The sequence below is a fragment of the Ovis canadensis genome, chromosome 5 (assembly GCF_042477335.2).
Source record: "Ovis canadensis isolate MfBH-ARS-UI-01 breed Bighorn chromosome 5, ARS-UI_OviCan_v2, whole genome shotgun sequence".
NCBI lineage: Eukaryota > Metazoa > Chordata > Mammalia > Artiodactyla > Bovidae > Ovis > Ovis canadensis.
In genome coordinates, this window is record NC_091249.1 from 20362708 (window position 1) to 20384180 (window position 21473).

The 21473-nt window shown below is 56.6% G+C and overlaps 3 protein-coding genes, 1 long non-coding RNA gene and 1 other non-coding gene across 5 annotated transcripts; 1 reads left to right on the plus strand and 4 right to left on the minus strand.

The window, feature by feature from the left end:
- Window positions 1-1176: 1176 nt before the first annotated feature.
- On the minus strand, window positions 1177-9387 carry DDA1 (DET1 and DDB1 associated 1). Its single transcript, XM_069589099.1, has 5 exons — window positions 8871-9387; window positions 3953-4033; window positions 3678-3729; window positions 2853-2914; window positions 1177-1878 (listed from the first exon to the last, which is right to left on the minus strand). The coding sequence occupies exons 1-5, from the start codon at window positions 8871-8873 to the stop codon at window positions 1768-1770; spliced, it is 309 nt and encodes a 102-aa protein (XP_069445200.1). The 5' UTR covers window positions 8874-9387; the 3' UTR covers window positions 1177-1767.
- Window positions 9388-9963: 576 nt separating this feature from the next.
- MRPL34 (mitochondrial ribosomal protein L34) lies at window positions 9964-11721 on the minus strand. The gene is made up of 2 exons (XM_069589100.1): window positions 11134-11721; window positions 9964-10913 (listed from the first exon to the last, which is right to left on the minus strand). The coding sequence occupies exons 1-2, from the start codon at window positions 11205-11207 to the stop codon at window positions 10697-10699; spliced, it is 291 nt and encodes a 96-aa protein (XP_069445201.1). The 5' UTR covers window positions 11208-11721; the 3' UTR covers window positions 9964-10696.
- Window positions 11722-12935: 1214 nt separating this feature from the next.
- On the plus strand, window positions 12936-20106 carry ABHD8 (abhydrolase domain containing 8). The gene is made up of 5 exons (XM_069589102.1): window positions 12936-13217; window positions 14443-15190; window positions 17387-17557; window positions 17702-17918; window positions 19409-20106. The coding sequence occupies exons 2-5, from the start codon at window positions 14451-14453 to the stop codon at window positions 19577-19579; spliced, it is 1299 nt and encodes a 432-aa protein (XP_069445203.1). The 5' UTR covers window positions 12936-13217; window positions 14443-14450; the 3' UTR covers window positions 19580-20106.
- LOC138440133 (uncharacterized) lies at window positions 18653-21463 on the minus strand. The gene is made up of 2 exons (XR_011256923.1): window positions 20820-21463; window positions 18653-20318 (listed from the first exon to the last, which is right to left on the minus strand). It is a non-coding gene; the product is annotated as an uncharacterized lncRNA (long non-coding RNA).
- TRNAK-CUU (transfer RNA lysine (anticodon CUU)) lies at window positions 18718-18790 on the minus strand. The gene has a single exon. It is a non-coding gene; the product is annotated as a tRNA-Lys (tRNA).
- Window positions 21464-21473: the final 10 nt, after the last annotated feature.

Sequence of the window (21473 nt, forward strand, 5' to 3'; positions counted from 1 at the left end):
CCCAAAGGCAGGAGTGGGTGGAGGCTAGCTGAGGGGCCTAAGCTGGGGAGACCATGGAGAGGCCATGGGACCCCACCCACACCATGGACAGGGCTGGCAGGAGATGGCATCCAGCCCCCTGGGGCCAGGGAGGTGTGGGTGAGCCTGGGTAAGGACAGGCTGAAGGACAAGACCTGCCCGGGCCCCGTGGCCTTTGAAGCTGAACTCCTGCCATCTACTCAGTCACCAACAGCTGGTGACACCACGCGCCTCCCCAGGACCAGGCCAACCCCTGGGACTAGCGATTCTGAGCTGGTCTGAGCGCCTCCAGGGACTTGGCCCTCCCTGGCATGACCACAGTCAAACCTGCCTTTCCTAAGCACCAGCTTTATGGCCACTGCTGCAGAGGCGCCCAGAGCTGGGCCTCATCACTGGGCAGCTGAGCCTGGAACCTTCCACCCAGCAGACCCCTGGTGGCCCAGGCCCAAGCAGTCTGACTCAGGCTGGCATCTCCGTGGTGATACCCTGGAACGGGCACCCCCTGCAGCCTGTTGTCTCCCTCGCTCCACAGCCCCACCCCTCACCACCCCCAACACCCTAGCAATCTGGCTCCAACACTCTGGCTCCCATTCAAGGTAGGGGGGCGGAGAAGTGGCATTCCCTGGCCCTGGGTCCTGGTGCTCAGGGCCTTGAACCTTCTGCCTGGAGCCTGAATGCCCCCTACCTCCCTGGGGTCAGCCCCAATCCCAGCCCAGCTGGTGGCTGGGACTGGCCAAGGAACCTGCTGCTGAGGGCACTGGGGTTGGGCTTTCCTTGGCGCTCTGCACGCCGCCTCCTGAGCCAGGGAGGGAGGCCAGGCCACCTGTCTCCGCGATGGCGGGTGGGCATGTCGCCCTGCTCGCTGATGTTCTGGGCATGGGGCCCACCACAGCTCCATCCTTGGCAGCATAGACCGTTCCTCCGGCAGGGGTAGGGAGTGTCCTGGTCCTTGGGGACACCTTGATGCGGGCGAGGCCGAGGGGAGGGTCCAGGCAGGTCTTGACTCTGACCAAGATGGCCAAGCAGGCCCATCAGAGGATCCAGCTGGTTCTGGGGCCCCAGCGTCTGGAGGCCCCTCTTGGCTCCTCCGGTGACGATGGGACGACTCTCAGGGGCTCTGTCCTCTGGCGCTGAGGCACGCCGAGCAAAGACGCAAGGTCGGGTAGGAAAGATCCTTTTATTGGGGTGGACATGGAGCACGCACTAGTCCATGATAAAATGACTTAAGAGAAAGATCCAGAAGGGCTGACTTCTCCCCCTTACTCGAGCTCAGAGCAAGGTCTGGGCACAGAATAGGTCCCGGTGGAACTCGAGACAAGGCAAAGTCTTTAAGGACCGGACCGGGAGGTGGGTGCTGGGAGAAGGGCCCCCACCCTTGCCGGCCGGCCACAGCGGGGTCCCGGCTCTAGACCCTCGTAGACACGCTCCAGTTTTCCAGAGGAGAACTGGGGGGCAGGAGGAGGAAGGGGAGCGGGATGGGGGGAGGTGAGTAACGACGTTTTTGTCTCTGTTTTAAAGCGTCTACCAACATCACACTGCTGGGCCTGGCGTCCCCTGTAACCATCGCTTGGTGCGTTTTACAGCATAAATAAAAACTCAAGGAAAATAAATACATTGGCTCCTATGAGGTTGGAAGTGGTGTGGAAGGGGTATGGGCGGGCCGGCGGAGGGGAGGGGTGGGGGGCGCTTACACAAGGCAGGTGGGAGAGGAGCAGACAAGACGGGAGGCGCCTGAGGGGGGCGCGAGTCTTAAGTGTCCTCGTGCATGTCCGGGCTGTCAGTCCGGGCGACCTTGCGGGGCGGCGCCGAGCTCTCACCCTCTAGCTCCACTTGTTCCTGGTCTCTCTTCTTGGCGGCATTCTGGGGGGCAGGGCAGCAGAGTGGCTGTGAGCTTCCCCGAGGGGGGAGCGCCTAAAGTCTGAGGCTGCCTCTGCAGCTCCGGGGCTCCAGTGCTTCCCCGAGCTGGGCCTGGGCTGATCCAAGGCCCCTGGCCAGGCAGACCCTTCTGTCCCCTGAACCTGCCCTGCCAAGCCACTGGGGACCCCAGCCTGTGACAGGCGTGTCACGGAGTCACCACGACGTCTCAGTGACCCCCACCACATGGCCCATTTCTCAGAAGCCACTCACTGTGCCGGAGGGTGAAGGGCACTCAAGAGCCTCCTGGGGAGGCCCCCAAATTGCCACAGAAAAGGAAAGTGTGCTGACTTGGGAAAAGCTCTTCCCTCACTGGTGGGGAGCAAGGCTTGTGGAGCCCGGGGGCTGGGGTGTTCCGAGCAGTCACTGCATCATGGAGTCCCCTTCAACCTGGCCCAGAGCAGGCCACTGTCCAGTGGTCAGCATTAGAGGAAATAAGACCGCCTGACCATGCGGCAAGACTACACAGGCAGATTTTCAAGGAAGGAAAAAAAATCCTGTCCGAAAGACGGCCCTTTGTGGGGAAGATGACTTTTCACCTCAGCTACACACCCCAGTGGAGCCTGAATTTCTTAATCATGTGAGCATTTCATCATTGAATGAAGATTAAGTAATAGCACCCACGTCCACCTGCCACTGGGGCCGTGCTCCCCACACCCTCTGGGGAGCCAGACCTCTCGGCACAGCTTACCAAGCTCCTGCCTGTCCCGGAGCACCAGAGCCCCAGGGCCTCGGCACAGCCCATCTCTCCTCCAGAACATTCTTCCCTCTCCTGGATCATCTGGCAAACTCCTACTTAGCCCTCACGGCCCCACCCAGCACTCACTCTCCCAGCCACCCGTGTTCTCCCCCAGCTCACAGCCCCTGCTGGGCACCGTGCTCCTCCCCGAGGCCCAGCACCCAACCCCCACGCGCCTTACCTTTTTGTCCCATTGCTGATGTAGGTAGCGCAAAAGAATGTTTGTTTTCTCTGTCACGATGACTGAGGAGGAAAGACAGACAAAGCTGCAGGAAGGAGCTGGCCACCCCGGCTGGCACCGCCTTCCCTTACATGGCCTCTGGGCTGTCACTGCTCTGGGTGGCCTCTCTGGGACTCAAGTCACACACCCAACCCAGGAGCAGATTTCTAGAAGCCAAACACCCCCCCGACCTGAGCACTGCCACCACCAGCAGCCCGAGCCGGCTGCCGCGACGGGGTCCCGGCTTCCCAGGTGGAGGCCGAGTCTGGAGGGGAGCGCGGATTCCACCCTCAGGCAGGGAACGAGCCCCAGCCTGCCAGATCCTATTTGCCCAGACAGACCAGGAGCACAGATCCACGTGACCAAGCCCCAGTGACCGCAGAGCGCGCCGAGAAAGGTCCGGGGTTCTTTTTCACAGTTAAAAGAACACACCAGGACCACGATAAGTAACCGTGAGATCCCCCTGTTCTGCGGGCTCCAGGCCTCTCCCTGCAGGTCCCTCTTCCAGACACTCCCTCCCCAGGCTGCCCACCCCAGGCTGGGATGGGTCCCCCACCCCACGGTACAAGTCTCAAGATCTGTGTCGTGGAGCCAGCGGGGCCCATCTGACTTGACGAGGGCAGACTGTAGATGCCAGTGGGGAGATCAGGAGGGTCCCAGGGCAAGGCAGGCTTCCGGCTGCTCCCAAGGGCTGGGAGTGGCCCAACTTCCCACAGGTCCCCTCTTGTACCACTCCACGGCCTTTCCCCTCGCCAGCCAGGATGGCACAGGACAGCAGCCACTTACTCTGTTCAGACGGGTACTCCCTAGTGGGCAGGTAGACTGAGGGACGTCGGTTCTGCAAGAGGGGTGGGAAGGCATGAGTTAGGAGAGTGGGCGGGTCTGCAGTCCCCACACACCTCAACTTGGCACCCTCACTCCCAGGCGGATTAAAAGACATGCCAGGATTTCGAGGCGGCTGGGCTTGAAGCTCGACCTCTATTCCAGACAAGACTCTGACCCTTGGGCTGCACATCACCCCGACCCTTTCCCTCGAGGCAGCTTACGGCCTACGTACTCACCGAGGCTTTGCACACAGAGTCGGCATGAAATCTACTAAAATTGCTTTTGTTGTAGACAGGCAGTCCTTTCAGAAAATCTGCCTGGAAGACAGGAAGATGGTGAGTGAGAAACCGGGTGGCAGGCTGGGCCGCCCCCAGAGCACCCGCGGCAGGGCGGGCTACCAGACAGCTTCCGCTTCCTTCTTTCTGTCCCATTGATCACGTTTTCTAGAACTCGCCCTTGGGCTGGCCACCTGATGTGTCTACTCTTAGGAGCAAACAACCCCGGGGTTAGGGCACATTCTCCCAAGAAAGTGAAAGTGTTAGCTACTCAGTCGTGGCTGACTCTTTTGTGACCCCATGGACTGTAGCCTACCAGGCTCCTCTGTCCATGGAATTGTCCAGACAAGAATACTGGAGTGGGTAGCCTTTCCCTTCTCCAGGGGATCACTGGCCCAGGGGTTGAACCCAGGTCTCTCGCATTGCAGGCAGATTCTTTACCATCTGAGCTACTAGGAATGCCCAGTCCTCACCCTAGCCCCGTCACTTTGTGACCCCATGGACTATACAGGCCACAGAATTCTCCAGGCCAGAATACTGGAGTGGGTAGCCTTTCCCTTCTCTAGGGAATCTTCCCAACTCCGGGATCAAACCCAGGTCTCTCGCATTGCAGGTGGATTCTTTACCATCTGATCCATAAGGGAAGCCCAAGAGTACTGGAGTGGGTAGCCTATCCCTTCTCCAGCAGATCTTCCCGACCCAGGAATCGAACCAGGGTCTTCTGCATTGCAGGCGGATTCTTTACCAACTGAGCTATCAAGGAAGCCCAAGAGGTGCGGGGAAATTGAGGCTCAAAAAGGAACAGATACGTATGTCAAGTCAGGAGTGAGCAGCAGGGTGGGGAACTGGTCCCAGGCCATCCGACTGCAGACCTGCCTTCTGTGCTTGTTGAAGATAAAACTCCTGGTCTCATCTCCATTTAGGCATCTCTAATAGAGTCCTGAGATGGAGAGAGACTCATCTGCCCTAAGACACCCCATGACAATGCACGGAGCTGGGGGAGGAGCCTGGGTGAAGGGGAAAGGGCAGCTGGGACTCAGGGGCTGCCTGCACGCAGGACCCGGACAGAGCCCAGGGTCAACCAAGCTTCCAAGTCTTGTGAAAACTCAGAAACCTAAGCTCCAGTCTGTCAGTGCTAGCTTCTTAAACATGGTTGAGCTCTTTGTCAAACACTGTGGGGACGAGGGTCAGTTCGGGGGCTGCTCCTGAGGTCCCAACATCCAAAGGCTGCTTTGTGAGGGGAGAACGCCTGGTGGGGAGGGTGGGCAGAATTCTAAAGGGAGCAGGTTAGCCACCCCTGCCCCCTCACACCTCACTACCTGGGGCAGGGGCGCAGGTGCCAGAAGCTTTAGGTCTGCAAGGTGCTAGGGAGCCAGCAACCGCATTCATCCACGGCCCTGACTCGTGGGAAGTCCTTTTTCCCTGGCATGCTGGCACCAGCTGGGTGCTCTGGAAGGGGAAGACCCTGACTCTGGGCGGGGGTCAGGTCTCTGGGCGCAAGATGTGAGGAACAAAGGCCAACAGGAGCTGTGTCCGCCTCAGAACCCGAGGCACAAGAGCCTTGAGGAGGAACGGCAGCTGAGAGCCTGGGGCAGCAACTGACGCCCAGCAGAGCAGGAAAGCAATACTGCCTTCAGGCCTGCAGGGGCACAGAGGGGGAGGACCAGGGCCCTCCCACGCTGGAGGCACCCCCTCATACAGTCGAGGCAGTATGCTCACGTGACATGCGTCAGAGGTCCCCCAGCCCCAAAGGGAAACACAGAGCTGGCTGAATCCAGGTTTGCCCAGTCTTGGAGGTAAAGCTCCTGCTCCCGTGACGCCAGTGCCCCCTCTTCCCCGCCTAAAAGCTGAGGCTCAGAGCCCGCAGGCCATGTGAACCTTCCCTTGGGTGCTCCTGACCCCTGTGGGCTGTGCCCTCGGGGAAGCCGCCATTCGGGGGATTCCCCCATCCCGCTCTGGGGCAGGCAGGAACAGAGGTTTCACCTCGTGAGACCAATCTCTCCCCCTGCTGGGCCTAGGCAAGACGGCAGCGGGATGAGCCTCCTGCTCCCACCCAGAAGGCGGCCCTCATATCTGATATGAGGCGGCCCTCATATCTGAGTGACCTACTGCCCAGAAGTCAGCGCAGAGCCCCTCACACCTGCCTCCCCTTTCCCAGGACACCTGCCTCAGCTCAGTTCCAGACCATGGGATCTGCTTCATCCACCTGGCAGGCTTTTCTCGGGACCCAGCCATGTGGTGGGCCCCACGCCAGGCACGAGGGCACTGCAGGGAGCCACAGCAGTCCTACCCCCGGCCCCCGGGAACAGCCAGTGCACGGGGACACGGGTGCGGATCAAAGAGCGTGTGGTGAAAGCCGAGCGGCCACAAGGACAGGGCACCACGAGGTGCCACGTGAGGCTCATGACAGGGGAGATGGGGGATGGCCCAGACACAGTGATGCAGGCCTGAGACCTGAAAGGACGGGACGGGGTCCCCCTCCACAGCCCCGGTGGGGCTGGGCCCATGCCAGCCTACTGCCACACCCCTCCCCAGCCTCAGTCACCCTCTAGCAATGCCCCTCCGTTTTCCACGGGGGAACACCCACCACCCTCTCCAGCCAGCTCAAACCCCCTCTCCCCCTTACCTCTCCCCACACCTCGGGAGCCATGATCACGCCGACCCCAACAAGGCCATCTGTTTACACACCCAGCTCCTTCATGGACTGTCCCCTCCCTGAGGCAGAGGGCAGGGTTGGCTCAACCCTGGGCCCCTCACAGGGCTCACACAGGACCGGGTGGCAGAGTGGTGAGAGGCTCCGGAGCCCCAGGCCTGCACTGAATGCTGGACGGGCCTCTCCCTGGCTGTGTGACCTGACGCGGGTGAACTCCCAGCCTGGCTGTTCCTGCTGTGAACCAGGGTTGTTCTGAGCTCCAGTAAGACAACATGGAGAAATAGCTTTACCCAGAGCAGCCCTGAGGTGGTAGCATCAACTGAGCATTATTAGCAGCAATGTGTCTGTGCTGAGTAAATTAATGCAGACAGGGGATGGCCTGTACTTCCTGTTAGCTGAGCAGGAAAATGAAGCCTCAGACACAGGGAGAAATCCTCACCTCAGCAAGACAAATCCCAGCTACAGCTGGGCCCAGAAGCTGTCCACTGCTTCAGCAAACACTCACTGAGTATCTGTGTGCCAGTCCCTGTGTGGGCAGCCTGCCAGTGACCCAACCAAAGCAAGATGAGGAAAATAAATGGTGTGCAGAAAAAAGAGAGACATGGGGGTCTCCTGCAGTCAGAAAGGGGCCCTCCGGCAGATGATATTCCTGGGAGGATGAGCATTCCAGGCAGGAGGAGTAAGAGGTGCAAAGCCCCTGGAGTGGCAGGGACTTGGAAGGTGAAGATGTGGAAACAAGGCCACAGTGGCTGGAGCTCAAGGGGAGAGGAGAGAAGTGGGTACAGATGAGGCCACAGAGGTAGGCAGGGGGGACTTTGGAGGCTGAGGGGGGAGGTGGGTTTCACTGGGGTGACAACAGGAAGCTCCTGGAATGTTGTGTGAGCGAGATGGTGGTATTATCTGATTGATATCTTTAAAAGCGCCCTCTGGTCCTTGGTGCATTACAGACTCAATGGGGCAGGATGGAGGCAAGGAGACCAGGTAGGAGGCTGGAGCAGGTGTTCAGGCGGGAGGTGGCAGTGCCTGGACCAGGGTGGGGAGCCGTGGACAGATTCAGAATTCGTTCTGGAGGGTGAGCCAACAGAACCCTCTTTAGGGACTGAACGCGGGCAATAAGGTTGCAGCTAGCAATCGAAGATAATGCCCAGGCCTGGGGACCCACCTGCTAGGAACCAACTTACCACTTTTCCATACTCTTTCTGACAAGAAGTCTTTTTTTGCCCATCCCCCACGACATTCTAAGGACTACACCTTGTGGGCTGGGACTCTGAGTCCAGGGACAGTGCTGTTTGATTTGCCCTGACAAAAGCTTCCATTACCTTTGTCAGCCCTGAGGATGCCAAATAGTGGGGGGAATGGAGAGGACTTCAGCCCAACTCTAAGGCTGAGTCCCACTTCACAGGTGAAAAGACTGAACCCCACAGAACCACCAGACACAAACCCCAGGATGACTGAGTGGCCCAAGGGGGGATTTTAACCTCCCAGCAACACGCTGGCATCATCCCCACTTCAAGATGAGGAGACAGCTGGGAGAGAAAGTCACCATCCCCGAGTCACCCAGCTTATCTGCTGAGCGTTTACTGTCCCAAGCCCTTTAAGACGTCAGTTCCCTAAATTATCACAGCCCGATGAGGTCTGGACTATTGCTACCTCCATTTAGCAGGGAAAGGGCCTGGTGATTAGAGAGATAAAGTTGCTCCCTCTTCCAGCTGGTCTGGGCCGGAATGTCGGGGGTGGGGTTAGGGCTCTGAGAGACCAGGGCAATTCGCGATGTCGCACTTCCTTCGACGACAAAGCCCCGCATGTCACTATGTCAAGCCCCCTCCCCTCCTCGACGCTCAGGCCGGCCTTCCAAACCCTCCCGAACTGAAAAGGCCCAGGCCCGCGGCGCGGAGTACTAGGCCTGAGTTCGGGGGTCTGGGGGACCCCATCCCCATCCACCAGGCGATTTCCGGGGGGACCCGCGACCCGGAAATGAATGAGTTGTCAGGGCCTGGAAGCCTAAAAAAGGTCAGGGGTCGAAGATGGAGCCAGGGTGGGGTAAGCAGGAAGCTCACAGCACGGTCCGGGGGGGATCGAAGGTCACAGGTCAGATGGAGGGGCGGGGCCGGGCCAGAGGGGGCCGGGTAGGGCGGTGAGGGGCCTCAAGGATTACTGGAAGTGGGTGGGCCCGTGGCGCCATTTTGTCGAGCGGAGGGGGAATACGGCCCTGTCGGCCGCTCTCACCATCTTCTGTTTCCTCCGTCACCGCCTCAGCCACCGCCTCAGCCGCCGCCACCGCCACCACAGCCGCCTTCTTAGCCGCCGCCGCACAGTAACTTCCAGCCACTGCGCAGCCTAAACTGATGGTGCGACCGCCCTTCCATCATTGGTCTGCCCTCTGGCTCCGCCCCCAAGTTACGCGGTCTTTGCGCCCCACCATTGGCCAGATCCAGCTAAACCACGCGCCCATTGGTCGTCACGCCTCCTCCTTCGTGGTCAAGTTACATTGAGAGAGCAAAACCCCGCCCGAGACTTGCAAGCTGTGAGCGGTGAAATCGGAAACGGGTGGAGGCCGGGTCCCCAAAGCCCCTTGGGATTTGTAGTCCGCAACACCCGGAGGTCCCGCCGCTCTCTAACATTTGCTACGCTTTTTCATATGGTGGTTCATGGAGTTCTCACAGCAGCCCTGGAAGGATGGGCACCCGCCGTAACACTCCCAGCCTCCTCCCCAGGGTTCCAACCTTTAGGTTTCCGCATATCTAAACTTCCCCACTAGTCGTTTGACTATCTTTGAACTGACGGAATAGACTATCTCTGAAACACTTCCCGTGGCTCTCCAGTAGCCCAAAGATCCAGTCCCGCCTCCTTGCCCCGAAATTCTGGGACTCTTCGGCCTCCTTCGTCCACATTTTATCCTGACTCGTCCAATCTCTCCTTCTGGACACCTTCTCGAATAAGCCTTGTCTTACTGCCTTCTTCCCAAGGCAAAGTCCAGTGCCTCCTCTGGGTTCCTACAATCCTCACGATCATCCTCCCAGCCCTGACTCCACTGTGCACTGGGTCCAAATTGCCTGGGTATGAATAAGCCCCACAAAACCACCCCCAGCCTGACAGCCTGGATACGAGGACTTTTTGAGGAAGTACTCAATAAGTTACGGAATATTATTACTCCAACAACATGGAGAAGGAAATGACAACCCACCTCAGTATGTATTCTTTCCTGGAAAATCCCATGGACAGAAGCCTGGCAGGCTATAGTCCATGGGGTTGCAAAGAGTCGGACTCAACTTAGCGACTAAACCACCACCAACAACATAGCAAAGAAGAAATGAGCATCTCATTTTAAGGACGAATCTACTTTATTTTTGGCCGCACCACACAGCATACAGGATTGAACCTGCCCCCGTGCAGTTGGGAAAGTGGAGAATCTTAACCACTTGGACTGCCAGGGAAGTCCCTTTTTACAGGAACCAAAAGAACCTCAGAGGGCTGTCTTGCTCCAGATCACAGTGCCCATCCCCAAGGGGCAGGTGGAGGGTTCAAACCCCTCCCACCGCTCACAAGCCTTCCTAGAACTTGTGAGAATTATGACATTTTATAAGACAAGTGAAAATTTGGACATTTATTAGACTTTTAACAACATAAAGGAATTGTTGACTTTTTTTTCTTAATCTGTGAAAAGTTTTGTTAATATGTATTAACGGAACCTTATTTTAGAGAGGTGCTTTCTGAAATATTTAGATCTGCCTCACAGGAGAAGGCAGGACAAGTTGTGAATACAGCTATGTACTGGGCTACAAAAGTGTTCACTGTACCATCTGTGGACTATTGCTCCAAAGTCTTCCTAATTCAAGAGTGTAAAAAGGCACTCTGGCAAGGTCTGACTTCCCATTCCCTCTTCCAGAAATCTACAGGAGGATTCATGTCTGTCCCAGTAGTCCCTGCTCCCCAGTTCAATTCAGTCGCTCAGTCGTGTCCGACTCTTTGCTTCTCAGCTCTCCACAAAAACGGCCGCAGGCTAAGCGAGGGAAATGCTTTAACGGGGAGATCCAGCCGCCACGTCGCGCTCCTCAATGGCTCAACGATTTTCGACCCTTGTGCATGCGGCGAAGAATGACCTGGACGCCGTTTGGCGTGCTCAAGCGCCGGATCCAACCATGCTTATTCTTGCGTTTGATGTTGCTTGGCTGATACTCGTTCCCGCGCGTCCTGCCCCTGGTCTGCTGCATGGCGGGGAGTCTTCGGGTGTCGGGGAGCCCCAGCCAGGCCCGGGGACCCTGGAGCCACCTGCGGGAGCAGAGAGAGAGAAAGGTCAGAGGGGGCGCTATGTGACTTCCGCGTGGAGTTCAACCTTTCCAAGCTTCGGCCGGGAGGGAGCCTGGAAGGAAAAGGTACTCGAGGAGTTCGCAAGGCACTGGAAGGTCATGCGATTGGTAAATAACCTGGAGGCAGCCCTCGACGCCGCTCTTACTCCCAGATTTGAGAAGCTGTCCCCATGAAGACTCACCTGCCACCCAGCAGCCCCGCTGACCTACTGACGGGGCCCAACAGGCAACCCACCGATCCGACCGAGAAAGCCATGTTCAGCCGCAGCACGCCGTCAGTTTCCAGCTATTCCGCAGCCTATAGGCTCCGCAGCTGCGGAACGAGGGCTTCTGGGAAATGTAGTTTCTTCTACAGCAGAGCCCACATTTCCTTGGGCATTGTAGTCCTACGTAGACTCACCGCACCTCTGGCGTGAGCATTGCCCGCAGGAGAGTGTAGTTCTTCTGGACCAGCAGGCGGCACGCGAACGGCGCCTTCTCCGCATGCGCTTGCCTACAAAACATTATTTCCCTGAGTCTGCTGGGAGTTGTAGTTCCTTCTTTTGTAGACCTGCAGAGGGTGCCCGGGGGCGACGGTGGTGCAGCTGGTGGCAGCCTCAGGAAACGACTGGTTCAATCTCCCATCCCCAGCAGGAGCAAGGCAGATGGCGCACAGCTGGCTGGCAGCTTTCCTTTCTCCTCAGCCAAGTCTCCGCCCCTTGGAGGGGAGCCCAGGAGGTCTGAGTTGGAGTTGGCTGGATGTCCTTGGGGTGGTCATTCAATTTCTCAATCTGCAAAACTCAAGGATTGCAGGCTTGCCCTTGATGGTGCCCCCGTTCAGTCTCTATTTTCCTAATGCTCATACCTGAGCTCTTTCCCTTCTTATGTACCCTCTATGGCGCCCCATTGTCCCAGGGAAAATATTTGACAGGCATTTGAAGCCTGCCTTCGACATATACACACACCCTCCCTCCTTTGCTTGGTGCTCTCCCGTTCATCTTTTAAAAATCCTCTTCAGATACTCTCCTTTCCCCGACTCCAGTCCCTCCCTCTGGTCCAACCCGCCCCCACCCCGCAACATCACCCACCTTGGGGAGGGGGCGGGAAATTTTTTTTCTGCATGAATAAAACTGTAGTCTCCCAGGAGCACCCTGAGTGGGCAAGAGTGGGTGGCTGGACCTAATCCAGCTCTGGCAGCAAATTCCAGGGGATAGGAGTGGGCAAGGGATGGTTAACCCCTTGTCATCTGAAGCCCATCCTACCTGCACCATCATTTAGCAAACCACTACAATACGACAGCAGTACAATAATAATGTCAATAACGTATGGAGCACTTTCCTCGCTAAGTGTTTTACCTGCCTAGCAAACTCATGCGGGAGAGGGAATTAATTTCATAAAGAAATAAATGGAGGCTCAGGGAAGAGACTTGCCCAAGGTCATATATCGGCAAACGGCAGAAGCTGGATTTGAACTGTGGGCTCTCTGGCTCCAGCTGGGACCAGAGTCACCAGTTAAATTGACCAACAGTTAAAATGGCCTGTCTGTGACACTAATTCCTAATAGCCCCAAGATACCTGTTTAATGGTTTAAAGAATAACTATTTACAGGACTTGGAGTCACACAGCCGTAGTTCCAAGTCCCATCTCTGCGCCTCCAGCTTACTTTGTGACCTTGTGCCCTTTATGAGCGTGTTTCCTCGCCTTTTGAAATTTCCTTTGCAAATTGCAAAGATCTGCGAGGTTGTAGAAAGAAAAGGTGAGCTTAGAGAAAGGGGCATTGGGGCGACGTTTAGAGGAGACAGGCCAGTACGGAGGCTGAGGCTAGCCGAGGAAATCCTCTTTGCAGCGAGGAGGGCTCCGGTTGCTACCTCCCAGGGGCCCGGAAGTCCTCAGGTTCCGACCCCTTCTCGGCCTTGGACCAGGCCCAATCTCTCCTTCCACCTCCGTAAACCCCCGAGGGGGGCGGGGCCGTTGCCCCAAGAGCCCGCCCTAATCTCGGAGCTTCCGAGTCTGATTGGCAGTCTAACTAGGCCAGGTCAGTTCGCAGCTGCGATTGGCCGAGACGCCAGTCAGTCGGCTCACGGTCCCGCCCGGGGAGACGCTTAAAGGGCCGGCTTGCTCCGAGGTAGCGGGATGTCCCCGCGCTGACCGCCCCGGGCCCGTGCCCGCCCGCTTAGACGTGCCCGGCCAGACCCCGCGCCACCATGTAAACGGCGCCTGCAGGCGGACGCTGGTTTCTCTGCCCGGGACCCCTCTGCCCTGCCCCGGGTCCCAGGGCCCTCGATGAGGTGAGCAAGGAGAGGGCCGTGGGAAAGGGACATTGAGGCCCCTGGATCTTTCACTTTGGAGGAGGTGTCCACAAAGCCCGCCCTTGGGCTCTTAGAAAGCCGCGGTGCCCCAGTGGCCTCGATCCCGCCACAGAGCTGACGGGCAACCAGGAGCTGAGGGCCTGGCTCCGTGGAGGGGGGCTGGCATGGCGCATTTGCGCCCCCCTCCGCAATCCCGGGTTGGAACCCCGCCGGAGGAGGGGGGCGCGGCTTGCTCCCCCTCCACCAGCAAGTATGGGCTACCGCAGGCTGGATTTTCGGCGTTCATTATCCCCGCGGAGCCCAGGATGGGGACGGGGAAGGGTTGGTCCCATCATCAGGGCCTAAACAATGGGGGTGTGCTGCACGGGTATCCCCCTCGAGTTATGTAACTGCCTGCAGTTGCCATGGCCACGGCGCGGGGGGCGGGGGGTGGCCCAGGGAGCGGGGATGGAGGCCTGGAGGCCCCCAGCCAGGGCTCCATCCTCACCTCCACCACTGGAGGCTGTGTATCACGTTCCCTAGAATCCAGGATACTGACCAGTGGGGACAGAGCAGCTTCTTCCCAGAGTGTCTGGGCCTCAGCTTGCTGGTCTGTGAAACAGATCCATTGCACCCATGATAAGGCCTTCTGGAGCTCAGTCCTGAAACTCCTCTCTCAGGGCCTCAACTTTCAGAAACCACGTTTAGAGGCCTGGGATGGGGGCTCATTGTTGGGATCTGCATATTTTTAAGATATCTTTGGAGCCTTCAAGTTATGCTGGTTTAGTGAAAGTGAGTTAACAAAAGAGTGCATGAGTGAATGAATGGACAAGTGAATGAACGGATTTAGGAAGGCAGAAGTTAGAAACCTGAGCTGGAGGGTCCTCAGGGATGCGTCACATTTGCCACAGTGTCCCCTCCTCCAGGAAGACCCCCAAACCCCAATTCTACCACCTTCCCCATGGATGCCTCTTGGTGTCAGCCATAGCCACAGCCTTCTCTTTGAGGTAGACTAGGCTGACCCACGGGACTGGCTGACTACCACACAGGCACTGACCAGACAAAACATCTCAGTCCGTGCCTGGTTCTGACCACCTCTAAACTGGGGCCTAGACAGGGCCTCCCAGTGCAGCTCACCCACCCCAGGTATAGAGAGTGGGTAGTGTGGGCATGAAGGGCTTCCTATTCAGACAGCCTCTGACCTGGCTGTCACCCCCACTCACAGGACACACCATGCTGACCGGCGTGACCGATGGGATCTTTTGCTGCCTGCTGGGTGCGCCACCCAATGCAGTAGGTCCACTGGAGAGCGTGGAGTCCAGCGATGGCTACACATTTGTGGAGGTCAAACCTGGCCGTGTGCTGCGGGTAAAGCATGCGGGACCCGCTCCGGCCCCGACCCCACCTCCACCACTGTCGGACGCCGCCCCGGGAGACCAGTCCGGCTTGGTCCGCTGCCAGCGCAGAATCACCGTGTACCGCAATGGGCGGTTACTGGTGGAGAACCTGGGCCGGGCACCACGAGCTGACCTCCTGCACGGGCAGAATGGCTCTGGGGAGCCACCAGCCGCCCTTGAGGTAGAGCTGGCGGACCCAGCGGGCAGCGATGGCCGCTCGGTCCCAGGCAGTGCTGGGAGCGGCAGTGGTGGACGGCGGCGGCGAGCCCGACGCCCCAAGCGGACCATCCACATTGACTGTGAGAAGCGCATCACCAGCTGTAAGGGCGCCCAGGCTGACGTGGTGCTCTTTTTCATCCACGGTGTTGGCGGTTCCCTGGCCATCTGGAAGGAACAGCTGGACTTCTTTGTGCGCCTGGGCTACGAGGTGGTGGCGCCTGACCTGGCCGGCCACGGGGCCAGTTCAGCGCCCCAAGTGGCTGCCGCCTACACCTTCTATGCGCTGGCGGAGGACATGCGTGCAATCTTCAAGCGCTATGCCAAGAAGCGCAACGTGCTTATTGGGCATTCCTATGGGTGAGCCAATGCTGCGGCGGGAATGGGGGTGAGGGGTGGGGACTGGCAGGAACCACACCCACTCACCAAATTTCCCTTTTTGAAAAATCCCACTAACATCTACAACAACACATGGACTCCTGCCACCAATACTGTTGTTTCACACTGTTTTAGGGCAGTGTCTCAATCCCTGAACTAGCACGATGGTCTAGTGATGACTGTGACAGTCAAAATTGCCTGTAGATAGTGCCAAGGTCCTCTGGTGGGCAGAATCACCCCTAGCTGAAAACCGCTGTCTTCTATTAAATCCAAGAACTGGTTGCTCTGGTGACGCCAAGGGCTCTAAGCAAAGACCAGTTGGAATCTCATAATCTTTGTTTACAAGGGTACAGTTTACTTCAATTCACTCTCCCTTAAGGGCTTCCCAGGTGTCACTAGTGGTAAAGAACCTGGCTGCGAATGCAGGAGACGTAAGAGACTCAGGTTCAATCCCTGGCTTGGGAAGATGCCCTGCGTGAGGGCATGGCAACCCACTCCAGTGTTCTTGCCTGGAGAATCCTCCCAGACAGAGGCGCCTGGAGGGCTACAGTCCACAGGGGTGCAAAGAATCGGACATGACTGAAGTGCCTTAATATGCATGTGCTCTCCCTTAAAAGGGGTGGTAGATAATACCACCTGGGCATTTAGATGAGAGCCCACATCATGGAAGGCTCTGGGTCTTGGTGTCTGATCGCTGCCAAGTGGTACCCTTCCGTCCTTACCCAGGATGAAAGGCAGGGTCTGATCAGCCAGCCAGGTTGAGAGCTGTTGTTTTCGAAGTTGTAGTGCATGCAATTAGACAAGAAAAAGAAATGTTACATAAAAGAAAGGAAGGCCAGACTAGGAAGTAGCATAGCTCCCATTTGTTTATAGGAAAACATACCCCAAAGTGGTTGCTTACAATAATGACTCCTCCATTAAATGACCACCCATGTGTGCAAACTCCTGTGACCCCATAACAATCCTATGAGGTCAGCACAGGTTCTGTGTCACAAATGTAGAGGCGATATCTCAGAGGGGTTAAGGAGTTTGCCCAAGTCGCTGGCACAGTCAAGTCCATTTGACTCCTGCTTGTATCCTGTCCCTCTTTTTAGCAGGAGTTGGAAAACTTTTTATCAAAGGGCCAAAGAGTAAATACTTTAGGTTTGCAGGCCTTATGGTTGGTCTCCGTTGAAACTTCACAAGCCTACCACTCTAGAAGGAAAGCAGACAGAATTGTAAACAAATTTACAATTGTTTGGGTGTGGCTTTGTTCCAATAAATCTTTATTTATAAGCTATTTTACACATTACCAGAATTTTAAAGTGAAGTTTAACAACAGAAACAAGCAGCTAGCCCTCAGGCCGTCATTTGCCTAAACCCTGCTTTCGGGGTAATGAGAGGTACCTGCAGGCTTCCACCTTGCATAAAGCAGGCAGATGCGACAAACCCAGAGGCCGATAAGAGAAGATCCTTAAAGGGAAGGTCAAGTGAAATGAGTCGTTCAGCTGTGTCTGACTCTTAGTGACCCCATGGACTATATAGTCCATGGAATTCTCCAGGCCAGAATACTGGAGTGGGTAGCCTTTCCCTTCTCCAGGGGCTCTTCCCAACTCAGGGATCGAACCCAGGTCTCCCGCATTGTGGGCAGATTCTTTACCAGCTGAGCCACAAGGGAAGCCCGAGTGTACAGGAGTGGGTAGTCTATCCCTTCTCCAGCAGATCTTTCCAACCCAGGAATTAAACCGGGGTCTCCTGCACTGCAGGCAGATTTAAAGGGAAGGGATACACTGGAAACAGTGATGTTCTCTGAGAAGCCAAAGGTTTTGTTTAATCAAATAGCTTTCCCAACACCTGATAATAAGTAATTCTTACCTCTTTGGGAGTTATGATGACTTTGAGGATCTGATAAAAGTTCTGTATGTAGATCCTTTCTCCAAAAGAAAAAAAAAATCCGCCTTCAACACACGCACGCATGCACGCATGCACACACACACACACACACACAGTCACACAATTTCAGGGCATTTGGGTTGCCCCTCCCATCCCTCACCCCCATGTGGTGCTCATGGACCCCATGGGAAGAATCTTGGCCTTCAAGGACCTGCCTCTGGGTGAGGGGAGGGCATTCACCCTCTCGCTGCTTGTGCCCTGCTGACCTCTGCCTTTCGACTCTCCCCACCATCCACCGGCGGGCAGTGTCTCCTTCTGCACATTCCTGGCACACGAGTACCCGGACCTGGTGCACAAGGTGATCATGATCAACGGCGGAGGGCCCACGGCCCTGGAGCCCAGCTTCTGCTCCGTCTTCAACATGCCCACGTGCGTCCTGCGCTGTTTGTCGCCCTGCCTGGCCTGGAGTTTCCTCAAGTGAGTGACCCGGCCCTGCCCCGACATCTCCCCAAGTTGGACGGGAGGGGAGGCTATATGGCTGGGGCTGGCATGGGGAGCACCGCTGGTGGCTGAGATGGCCTGAGGGCTCCAGCGGTGCTCCCCACCCACCCCCACCCCCAGGGCCGGCTTCGCCCGCCAAGGGGCCAAAGAAAAGCAGCTGCTGAAGGAGGGCAATGCGTTCAATGTGTCTTCCTTTGTGCTTCGGGCCATGATGAGCGGCCAGTACTGGCCCGAGGGCGACGAGGTCTACCACGCTGAGCTCACCGTGCCGGTTTTGCTCGTCCATGGCATGCACGACAAGTTTGTGCCAGTGGAGGAAGACCAGCGCATGGCTGAGGTATGGCACCCCAGTCACCACACCCCTCAAATCCCCCCTGCACAGTCCAGGGGGACTCCGCTCTGTGCTCCAGCCCCAGGGACATCAGACCTTAGATTGAGGGTCAAAGGTAGAATCCAGAAGGTGGGGCTGCCTGGGGCAGGAGGTCGGATTATGTGCTGTTCCCTCTGCCCACTAAAAGGCACCCTTTGTCAGACCTCCCTGACGATCCTGTGGTTAGCACTTCACACTTCCACTGCAGGGGGCATGGGGACCCTTCATTGGGGAACTGGAATCCCACATGCCATGCGGTGTGGCCCAAAAAAGAAAAAAGGCGCTCTTCAGAGTTGGGATTTGTGATGGGCAACAGAATCCTGCAAGAGGGCGAGTGGGGGTCTTTAGATCAGATTCCCCAGAAAGGGTCTTAGGATCCTTAGTGCTTAGAATAGCTCTGCACCATCGGTTCTTAACCAGGGATGATTCTGCCCCACAGGGGACACTTGAAAATGTCTGCAGACATGTCTTGACTGTGGGCGAGGGAGGTGCTTCTGGAACCTGGTGGGTGGAGGCCAGGGATGCTGTTCAGTTACCTACAGTGAGCAAGACAGCCCCACTGCAGAAAATGACCCAATGCCAAGTGTCTACCCTGTGGAGATTGAGAAACCCGACCTTAGCATGAGAGACTCTGTCCGTCTGTCACTCTCAGTGAGTTCCCACTGAGATGACTTTGCTCCCTAGAGATATTTGGCAGTGTCTGATTTTATTTTAATTTCATTATTATTTTATTTTTGACCATGCTGTGCAACTTGTGGGATATTTGTTCCCCAACCAGGGATTGAACCTGAGCCCTCAGTAGTAAGAATGCAGAGTCCTAACCACTGGACCACCAGGGAATTCCCTGGAGAGATTTTTGTCACACTGTGGTGGGGGAGTGGGATGCTACAACTGGCACCTAGTGGATTGGAGCCAGGGGTGCTGTTCAACATCCTGTAGTCCCCATCTCAGAGAATGACTCCACCCCAAATGCCACGAGTGCCCAAGTTGAAAAATCCTGCTCTGGACGTATTGTAGGCACTTAAGAAAGGCAGAATGAATGAATACTGAATTAGGCCCCAGCAGGGTGACAGGCCAAGCTTAGGCAGCACTAGTGGTAAAGAGCTTGCCTGCCAGGAGACTTAAGAGACACCAGTTCGATCCCTGGGTCAGGAAGATCCCCTGGAGGAGGGTATGGCAACCTGTTCCAGTATTCTTGCCTGGAGAATCCCATGAACAGAGGAGCCTGGCGGGCTATAGCCCATAGAGTAGCAAAAAGTCAGACACGACTGAAGCGACTTAAAACGCGTGGAGGGTGACAGGCTATCCTCTAGCTCCCCCTTGTATGGAAATGAAGGGATACAGGGTAGATTGCAAGAAAGACTTCCTGATGCTGCAGGCCATACATAGGTAGGGGTTAAGCGGCCCTGAGCTCCCGGGCCCTGGCTCTGGCCGCTCTGAGCCCGCCTCCTCTGCAGATCCTGCTCCTGGCCTTCCTGAAGCTCATCGATGAAGGCAGTCACATGGTGATGCTGGAGTGTCCGGAGACCGTCAACACGCTGCTCCACGAATTCCTGCTCTGGGAGCCCGAGCCCTCGCCCAAGGCCCTGCCCGAGCCCCTGCCTGCGCCCCCAGAGGAAAAGAAGTAGCCACTGAGCTGGCCGGGTATCTCTTAGTGAGCCGAAGAACGGGAGGAAGAGTCCCGAAACCGGCTTGGGTCCTGCAGCGCGGACCAGGTGGGCGGCCCATTCGCCCCAGTGGGCGGAGTCGGGTCAGGGAGACGGCCCCTGGCTGGCTGGGCCGGACGACGCGGCATTTGTGGGAGCCAAGTGGACACACCGCTCTTTTCTAGTCCTGCGGGGCCCATCGGTGTTTCGGGGCTGCAGCAGCGACCCCCGCCGAGGGTGACCTTGTACAGAAGCCCCCTCCCCCACAATGCCAGGGCCGAGGCAGGCTGCCACCCCGCTGTCTTCCGTGTCCGCCGTGCTTGATCCTAGGACCCACGAGCCCCGCGGGGACTCTCGGGACCCCCGCCACCATGCCCGAGACCCCTGATCCCCCATTCCTTGGCGCTGGGAGCTATTGTTGCCCAAGTGGGGAGGGCTTGGGAGGGGGCTGGAGCCACCGAACCTGCACATCTCTTATAGTAACTCAATAAAAAGAAGTGACAATCTGAGCCTCCAGACTAATGTTGGGTGACCACAGCATAGGGCCACCCTGAGCCTCAGTTTCCCCAAGTGTAGACTGAATTGATTCAGGTACCTCCCCTTCAGGGCTGACCCACAAAGACTTGAGGGTGTAGGTGGTCCAGGCTTGCTTTGCGAGTTCACCTCCCTTCTCAAAACACAGGGCCTCCTTGGGCAGCATTGCCGGAGCAGAGGACAGTCCCTGGAGAGGAGGAGAACCAATTAAGGTTGATGCTAAAGTTGAGATGAGGCTCAGTGGCCATTGCATCTAAATAGTGTAGCCATAATGGAGTGTCAGCTGTATGCAAAGCCCTGTACTGAGTGCCTGACACCCATGGGTTCATTGAATCCTCTTTACCCCACACCATACAGCAAGTTAGTACCTCTTTACTGTCCCATTTCATCTTATAACTTGGTTTTGGGTTCCTTTTGCCACAAAGACGATTTTTATTTTGAATCTATTTTTTGAATCCAGATTTCTCTGGATTTCTCTGCTCCGTGGCCATCTATATTTTATTCTTTTTAAAAAGAATTTATTTATTTATTTGGCTGCACTGGGTCTTAGTTGAGGCATGTGGGATCTAGTTCCTTGACCAGGGATGGAACCCAGGCCCCCTGCATTGGGAGGGTGGAGTCTTAGCCCCTGGACCACCAGAGCAGTCCCCATATTTTATTCTAATAGTGTATGTATATCTAGGCTTACCTGCATTTGTGTGGGCGGTGGGAGGAGAGACTGGTCACCTCAGTTGCTGCACCTTTGATCCTTTCCCCTCTGGTTTGCAAGCCCACCTTTAGCTTAAACTGGGGTCTTCACAGGGGCACTGTTGTCAGTCGGTAAATTCTGGAGATATTTTTGATGACCACAATTTGGGGGGAGATGTTCCTGGCATCTTGTGTGTTAATCCCGGAAATGCTGCCTGACACCCTACAGAACACAGGACGGCCCCAGTGCAAGGAGCAACTTGGCCTCAAAATCAGTAGGGCCAAGGTCGGGATACACTGCATTAGACAAATTCCATCTCTTCTGGAATTTTCTGGGGGGAGGGTGGGGAGGGACATCTTTGGATTCTTTCTGTGTATTCTTGGGACATGACATGCTGTTTTAAAGGGGTACTCAGAGATGTCATCAGTTCGGTTGAAAAAGTAGAGCCCAGGCTCATGCCAGAGGCAGGCAGTCTTAATTATTGCAATAGCCAGAGTAGCCGTGGGCTTAGCAGTGGAGGCCAGGAGGCAGATGGATGCTTACCCCGCCCCCCTGCAGGGCCTGGTTGGCAAAGCCACAATGATAGGCAGGTGATGAACCCAATGAGGCAGCGGATCACTTCTGGAAAATTTAAATGACCCGGCCAATACCTCC